This window comes from Chlamydomonas reinhardtii, chromosome 16 (assembly GCF_000002595.2).
Source record: "Chlamydomonas reinhardtii strain CC-503 cw92 mt+ chromosome 16, whole genome shotgun sequence".
Classification (NCBI taxonomy): domain Eukaryota; kingdom Viridiplantae; phylum Chlorophyta; class Chlorophyceae; order Chlamydomonadales; family Chlamydomonadaceae; genus Chlamydomonas; species Chlamydomonas reinhardtii.
This window is the reverse complement of record NC_057019.1, coordinates 4,878,751-4,886,687: the sequence shown is the minus strand read 5'-3', so window position 1 is coordinate 4,886,687 and position 7,937 is coordinate 4,878,751. Positions and strand designations below refer to the sequence as shown.

Sequence of the window (7,937 nt, the reverse complement as noted above, 5' to 3'; positions counted from 1 at the left end):
CCTCCCTCCCTCCCTCCCTCCCTCCCTCCCTCCCTCCCTCCCTCCCTCCCTCCCTCCCTCCCTCCCTCCCTCCCTCCCTCCCTCCCTCCCTCCCTTCCCTCCCTCCCTCCCTCCCCACGCACCCAGCAGGTTGACCAGGCAGGGCACGGCGGCCAGGCACGCCTCCTTGGGGAGCATGGAGCTGCGGGCGGGCGGGACAGGGGGGACAGGGGGGTTACATTCATGATTAATTAAGAAGTGAAGGCGTAGGCAGGGGGGGGGAGGCAGCGGGGTCTCAATCGTGATTAGCTTAAGGGCGGCGGGAAGATACGGCGGCAAGGGGGGTTCAGGCGCGGACAAGGCGATGGCGGCGATGCCTGGGCGCAGTGTGGGCGGCGCAGACAGCATGTGGGTACGGCAGTCCGTCGCGAGGGCACTGCGTGCGCGTGCCAAGCCCACCCCAGCCCCCGCCGGCCCCCATCTCTGCCAGACACCACTCACTGCAACAAGCTCTCCATATCCCCCCCCCCCACACACACACGCACACCGCTACCAGCCTGCATCGCATACACTGTCATTGCACTTTGTTCCTGCTGATGCCATTTGACACACCGCCACCAGCCTTCGCGGCGCCTCACCGGAATGTGGTGACGAACTTGACTGCGTCCGCCTTGAGCAGCGGGTTGTCATTCAGCTTGGGGCTCTGCAGGGGAGAGGGAGCAGGAAGGGTCAGGGCGCCATTGCCACGTCCGCCAACCATACGGATATCACCCCAACCCCACACCCCAACCCTCAGCCCACCACCGTCACCTGCCCTTTCCTCCCTTCCTCCCTCTCCCTCCCCCTCTCCCCGCCTCCTCCTCTCCCCCTGCCCCTCCCCCTCTCCCCCTCCCTCTCCCCCTGCCCCTCCCCCTCCCTCCCTCCTCCCCCCCCCCCCACCTGCCCCGCCCCCTCTCCCCCTCCTCCTCCCCCCCCGGCATCGGCCACGCTCTCCTCCTCGCTCTATTGCATTGGGTTTGGTTTAGTTTGGGCTGGTATCTACAACCCCCCCCCCACCTGCCCCGCCCCTTCCCCCTCTCCCTCCCTCCGATGGTCTACCGTCTACCACTTCCTTAACTAATCATGAATGTAACCCTCCCCCCCCCTCCCCGTGCCTCCCCCCTCCTCCTGCTTTCACCTGCAGCTCCGGCAGCACCTGGGCGCCGTAAAAGTCCACCAGGCTGACCAGTTGGGTGGTGCTGGTGGCGCCGTGCGCGGCGGTGCGGCCCTGAAGAAAGGGGGGGTTGCAAGGATGTTTGGAAGGGGCGGGGGGGGTACATTCATGATTAGTCAATGAAGTGGTCGACGGTAGACCATCTTAGGGAACATCAAGCGTTACTGGGGGGGCATGCGGCCGCAGCGGCCAGCAACAGGAGCTGGCGCGACGTTTGTTATAGCGTGGGGACGGGGGCATTGGATGTTGATCAGGTGGTGGTGGTGGTGGTGGTGGTGGTGGTGGTGGTGAGCAGTGCGTTGACACGTCCCACACGCGCCCTGAATGACACGTCCCACACGCGCCCTGAATGACACGTCCCACACGCGCCCTGAATGCTGAATGCCGCGGCTCGGCGTAAGCACCCGGCCGTTCAACACCCGCCCTCCACCCCACTGCCCAGTTACCCGCACCCCGCAACCCCGCACCCGCATCCCCCCTCCCCCCCCAAAAAACACACCCGCGCACGCGCGCACCTTGACCGACAGCGCGGTGACCATGTAAATGGCGCAGTCCTTGCTGCGCCAGTTGGCGGCGGGCGCGGCGGCGTAGTCGGCCAGCGCAGCGGCTGGGGGGGAGGGAGGCGGGCGGGGGGAGGAGGTCGGTGGTGGGTTGTGGGAGGTGGTTGGGTGGTGGGTGGTGGGAGGAGGCGGGTGGGTGGTGGGTGGGCGGAGGGAGGTGGTTGGTGGACGTGGGCGGGTGGGTGGCGGGAGGTGGTTGGATGGGCGGACGGAGGTGGGTGGAGGGAGGTGGGTGGGTGGTGGGTGGGCGGAGGGAGGTGGTTGGTGGTGGGAGGTGGTTGGGTGAGCGGGCGGAGGTGGGTGGAGCGGGCTTAGTGGCAGAGATATGGAAGCCGATACCCAGCGCAACCAAACCACCGGGATCCAGCCCGGGGCCGTTGCGAGCCCCAAGCCCTGAAAGCTTAGCGCCCCCAACCCCTGGGCCCACTGTTGTTTGTCCCCACCCACCCATCCGTCACTCACTGATGTATCCGGTGAAGAGGCGGGACACCTCGGCCGGGAAGCGGTCCGTCAGCGAGCGGACCAGGTCAGCGGCGGCGCGGCGGCTGGCGGGGAGGAGGAAGGTGAGGGAGAAGTGGGGGGAGGAGGTGGAGAAGCGGGGGGGGGGGGTAAGGTGTGATGTGCCCTCGACCGCTGGTTTCCATGCATCTCCTCATCCCCGTCTCCACCCACGCTCTTCCCGCCTGTTCCTGCTGCTCCTTCAGCCGCCCTCATCCTCCCTACTCCCTCAAGGGCTCGGGCAAATACCCCGCCCCATCCCCCGCCTCTTCCTCCTCTCCCTCACGCCCCTCCCCTCACCCCCTCTTCCCCTTCCCCTAACCCCCCTCTCCCTCCCCTCTCCCCCAACGCCCTCTCCCCCACCCCCTTCTCCTCCACCCCCCTCTCCCTCCCTCCCTCATCCCTCCCTCCTTCCCCGCCGCCCCCCCTCACCGCGTGTCGCTGTCCCCTCCCTCCGCGTCCCGCCGGATGTACTCGGTGGGGTTCATCTCAAACATCTCCTCGTCCTCGGGCCGCACGCGCAGGTTGGGCACAATGACCGACTCGCAGATCTGCTGCAGAGCGCCGTCCGCCTGTGGGGTGTTAGGGCAGTGGTGGGGGGGGGGCGTGGGGGGGGTGGGGATAATTACTGAAGGAATTGCCCCGTAGCCAGGAAGTTGTACGCCCAAGCCCAACGAATAGGGGGTTGGATGGGGGGTTCCAGGCATGACGAGTTAGACGAAGGCGATGGCGTGGGGTGGAGGGTGGGGCGGGGAGTGTGTGGGTTAGGGCACATGAGGCCTGGCTTTAAGTCTGTGCGAACAAGGCCGGGCGCGCGCGCGTGTGCGCGTGTGTAAAACACACCCATCCCCGCACCCCCGCGCCTCTCCCAACCTCTCCCCCCCCCCACCTGGAACAGGTTGGCGAACACGCCCTTGGCGATGGTGTTGAGGAACTTGATGGCGGCCATGGCTAGGTTGTCCTGGGGGGGAGGGAGGGGAAGGGAGGGAGGGGAGGGTTGTGTATACCAGCCCAAACTAAACCGAACCAAGTTAAAACGAGCGGAGCACAGGGGAAGGGAGGGAGGGAGAAGGGGGAGGGAGGAGGGTTACTAGGGGGGCTGAAGATACCAGCCCAAACTTAACCGAACCCAACGCAAAAGGCCACGCGGAGAGCGTGGCCTATGCTTTGGGGGTTAACGTTGAACCATTGCTTTTGGGGGAGGAAGAGGGAGGACCTGTACGTTCCCGCAGCCTCCGCTTGCTCCCCACGACATCCAGCCTTCCCCTCGCCCCTCCCCTCCCCTCCCCTCCCCTCCCCTCCCCTCCCCTGCCCCTGCCCTCCCCTCCCCTCGCCCCTCCCCTCGCCCCTCCCCTCCCCTCCCTCCCCTCCCTCCCCCTCACTCCTACCTGTCCGGGCTTGTGCGACACCTTCATGAGCACGCCCCACACGCTGGCGGCGAAGCGCTGCAGGTAGGGCTTGAACGTGTCCTCGTCAATCTCCAGGAGCAGGTCCACAGTCTGGAGGGTGAAAGGGGCGCGCGCGTCAGGAGGGGGGCGGGGTTAACATTCATAATTACTCAAGAAGCAAACTTGTACGGGGGGTAGCCGTTCATGCGAACGGTTCGTGTGAAATCTTGACTTAATGCCATAAAAAAACCTCCAAGGATGGGCGCGGTGGTGATTCTTACTGGCAACGAGGAATGTACCGGTACTTCCGCACCCAAACACACGCACATAACACAGCATCAACACCCCAAGTGCACACATCCACACTGTCACGCACCTGGCACACCGCGGACTTGACGCCGTCCAGCACCGACTCCTTGTCTGGGTCGCTCTCCTCCAGGGCCGCGTTCTCGTAGGTGAGGCACTTGTGCATCTCGTCCATCCAGAAACCCAGCTCGCCCTCCGTGGCCTGGGGCGGGTGTATTGCGTATGTGTGTGTGTGTGTGTGTGTGTGTGTGATGATGGCTGTGTGTGCTCTGTGTGAGCTGTGTGTGTACTATGCAAGTATAGCGTGTTTGTGTGTGTGTGTGTGTGGAGGAGGTGAGGTTGACACACGCACACACACACACACACGCACACAAAAACCCTCCCCCACACACACACTCCACCCACCGACCCATCCCGCACCCCACGGGCCCCACTACCCCACCCTACCCCCACCCCCAGCACTCACATCCGAGAGGCCCATGGAGCAGAGGGAGTAGAAGATGCGGAAGGATAGGCGCATGCAGCCCAGCAGCTGCCGCAGCGGCTCCAGCGGGGCGCCGGGCGCGGAGGCGGCGGGGAACAGGCCCGCAAGCCTGCGGGCGCGAGCGGCAGGGTTTAGGGTTTTAGGGTTTCGAGTGGGGAGTGGAGCGTGGGAGTGGAGGTGGGATTGGGGTTGTGGGTGGGCGTGCGTGGGAGTGGGAGTGTGTGCACACGGAGGGAGGGAGGAGGCACGGCATGAGGACAGGACAGGCGACGGACAGCGGCTGGCCCGCTCGCAAGACATCTTTGCGGCTTTGAGGCGGCCGCAGTCCCCCACGCACCGCATGCCACCAGCAGCCCAGCCCACAGTCCGCACCTCCATGCCTCCCCATCCCTCCCTCCCTCCCTCCCCATCCCAACGCGCCCGCTGTGCTACTATTTCCTGGCTACGCCTTCGTCTCCACATCAACCATGAATGAAATGCGTCTTGCCCCCTCTCTACCTCCTCTCTACCCTGTTCACGCACACTGACTCTCCCTCCCCCCTCCCTCCCCTTCCCCTTCTCCTCCCCCTCCCGGCTCCTCCCTCCCTCAAAACCCCCCTCGCCTACCGCGTGTGTGTCTCGTGCAGCGGCCTCAGGAAGGCCTGCTGGCACATGTCCAGCTCCTGGGCCAGCACGTTGTTGCTGCTGGGCTGGCCGCGGAAGCGCTTGAACACGTTGTTGGCCACCTGGGGAGGCGGTTTGGGGCGTTTGGGGGAATTCCATGCATGATGCATAATGACGAGAAGATTCATTGCAGCAGGGGAGGGGGTAGGGATGCGGGAGGAGGGGGCGGTGGGCGGAGGTGCGCAGCCGCCACAAATGTGGCCGGAAAGCCGGATAGCCGTGTGGCCGCGTGGGCGCATGGCTGGACGGGCGCATGGCTTCGTGGGGTGAGGTTTTCTCGTGAGCCGTGCATGTAGACCCTGAGCCCCCATTGTCCTCCCTGCTCCCCCGTGCTCCTGTCCCCCCTCCCGCTCCTCCCCTTCCTCCCCTCTCCCCCGCCCTCCCCCCCCACACTTCCTTAACTAGTCATGAGTGTAAACCCCCCTCCCTCCCACCTGCAGCACGCCCTTGACGTGGCTCAGGTCCTCAGTGCCCAACTTGGACACCAGCTCGGGAAGCAGCTCAGGCCACCTAAGGAGGGAGGGGAGGCAGCCGTTCATGTAGAGAACAAAATGAACGGGAGGCGGGGCCCGGGAGCAAAGTGAAAAGCGGCGCTGAAGGGTTGGAGCGAGCCGTCCACATGAGGTGCAGGGTACGGAATGGTTCCAACCAACCCGCCGCCGCAGCCGCAGCCGCCAACCGCGCTGGCCTGTGCCTGTGCGGCCCCGACGCGGGTGCGCCACTGCCGCTGCCTCTCACCCTGCTCCCCCCCCCCCCCGCCCACCCACCCACACCGCCACGCCCCCAGCCACGCCCCCAGCGGCTGGCCACACGGCCGCCGCCGACACCAGCCCTCCGCCCCACCACCACCAGTAGATACACCCTTGCAGCTCCCCCGTCTCAACCCGGCCCCCTCCCCCGCCTCCCTCCCCCGCCGCCACCCTGCCTCCTGCCTACACCCCGCCCACTCCACGCCGCACGCTGGTCCACTCCTTGCCTTGCCGCCAACCCAACCCCCACCCCACACCCGCATCCACGCCACCCCCTCATTTCGCCCTGCGCCGCCATTCACCCTGCGCCCCCATTCCCCCATCCCCTCATTGCCCCACCCACGCCCGCATTCCTCCCGCCCCCTCATTCCCTACCCCACAACCTCAACCCCCCCCCAAACTTCACGCTCTCATTTCCCCGCCCCCTCACTTTGCCGGGAAGTCGTATCCGCAGATGATGGACAGCGCCTCACTCAGCTGAGCCGCCACCCGGGGCGGCGAGCCCAGGGCCACAGACAGCAGCAGCTGCTTGATCTGGGCCTGTCGGTGGGACAGGAGAGGGAGAGAGGCAGGGGGCGGGGCGGCGGCAGGCGTGAAGGGGGCACGGGTGAGGGGAGGGGTCCACGGTCTATTGCGCACCAGCTGCAAGCCGGCTGCGCCGCGATCCGGGCCAGGCTTGGGGATCTTGAGGTGTGGACGCCAGCGGCGCCATGCACTCTGTCCCGGGCCCACACCCACGCCCACGCATTCGCGCTTGTTAACCGCATGCCCCCTGTCCCCCGTCAGCCCCCACCAAGCCCATCACCAGTGCCGCCGCTGCCGCCGCTGCCACTGCCGCTACCACCCACAACCGCGCCCGCATCCGTACACGCCGAAGCCCCACGCCGCCCCAACCGCCGCACGCCCCCTCCCCGCGTCCCCCCGCCCCGCCGCACCTTCTCCGCCCCACCCCTCCGCACCAACCCCAGCCAACCCCCCACCCACCCGCCCGCCCGATCCCCACGCCCGCGCCGCACCTTCTCCGCATCCGGCAGCGGCTGCGCCCCGCCGTACAGGTCCGCCTCACTGGGCACCTGCGGCAGGAGCAGGCGAGGCGCAGTCACGTGTGTGAGAGTGAGTATGAGAGTGAGTGTGTGTGGGTGTGTGTGTGGGTGGGTGTGGGTGTGGGTGTGGGTGGCACAGCTGTCCGGAGCTGAAGCAGCGCAGTGGCGGCGCCCCTCGTGGCCGTGTGGGTGTGCCGCTTGCCGCCAGGCCCGCGCTCCCTTGCTCAACTCCCGTGCGCTCAAACCCCACCACCCTCCCTGCCCACCCTCCCTGGGGGTGCCCCACGCTGCTCCCCCCCTCCCCTCACACGCATACACATAAGCGCGGCCCCGCCCTCACCCAGCGGTACTTGATCACGTTCTTAAAGTTCACCGCCGCAGATTGCCGGATGGCATCATCGATGGGCGTGGCCGTGAGCTGGGAGGCAAGGGAGCAAGGCAAAGAAGGGCCCCGTGTTGATTCGGCCGTAAGCAGGGGGGGAGCTAGGGGTGACTGCGCGCTGGATACCCCCCACCTTGAGGACTTTAATGCAGTAGCCCGGCTGCTGCGCGGCCGCCTTCAGCTGCTGCTCCGCAGCCTTGATAGCATCCTGCGATGTAGTGTTGGCACCAAGCGTTAACCGGGCGTGGAAGCGCTCACGGAATCCCTCGTTCAAACTGAGACAGCCGCAAGCCTTTCCCCGCACACGAATCCTTGTACCTTATCAGGCGACAGAGTCGCCTGGAAGACTGTGGCTAGCTGCTGCAGCTCCGGGTCCATTTTTCAAGCTGCAGCCTTCAGGAGATCCCGCCTTGCGCCAAAAACAGAAACGTCCCCGTCTGTGATGGAATGTTGTTTGCTATAGAATAGCACTGCAAGCAGCGTTGTGGTGTATTCACAGCGGGCGCGGCAAAGAATCAAGAAAGCTTCGTTTGCGGGAAGCCTCAAAGCTTCTGCTGCACTTTGCCGGTTCCTTGCAAAATCGCGACAGGCAATTACACCTATACAACTGTTTGGTGAACGCGGCGCTTGGATTCTGGGCTGGAAGGCTGTGATGCAATTGTTAAGAACTGC

General features: G+C 65.9%; 1 protein-coding gene across 1 annotated transcript in view; it reads right to left on the bottom strand.

Annotated features, from left to right (window-relative positions):
* The window catches only part of CHLRE_16g685901v5 (uncharacterized protein), a 13,532-nt gene extending 5,670 nt beyond the window's left edge, over positions 1-7,862 (bottom strand). Inside the window, exons 1-17 of the mRNA XM_043071553.1 lie at positions 7,584-7,862; positions 7,399-7,473; positions 7,224-7,301; positions 6,857-6,913; positions 6,271-6,380; positions 5,526-5,601; positions 5,035-5,153; positions 4,411-4,537; positions 4,015-4,146; positions 3,639-3,749; positions 3,140-3,211; positions 2,683-2,822; positions 2,215-2,297; positions 1,708-1,799; positions 1,157-1,246; positions 618-682; positions 123-181 (exon numbers count right to left, since the gene is read on the bottom strand). Coding sequence (XP_042915934.1) covers positions 123-181; positions 618-682; positions 1,157-1,246; positions 1,708-1,799; positions 2,215-2,297; positions 2,683-2,822; positions 3,140-3,211; positions 3,639-3,749; positions 4,015-4,146; positions 4,411-4,537; positions 5,035-5,153; positions 5,526-5,601; positions 6,271-6,380; positions 6,857-6,913; positions 7,224-7,301; positions 7,399-7,473; positions 7,584-7,643 — 1,546 coding nt within the window. The 5' untranslated portion in view covers positions 7,644-7,862. The remainder of the gene's footprint in view (positions 1-122; positions 182-617; positions 683-1,156; positions 1,247-1,707; positions 1,800-2,214; positions 2,298-2,682; positions 2,823-3,139; positions 3,212-3,638; positions 3,750-4,014; positions 4,147-4,410; positions 4,538-5,034; positions 5,154-5,525; positions 5,602-6,270; positions 6,381-6,856; positions 6,914-7,223; positions 7,302-7,398; positions 7,474-7,583) is intronic.
* Between the last annotated feature and the right edge of the window lie 75 nt (positions 7,863-7,937).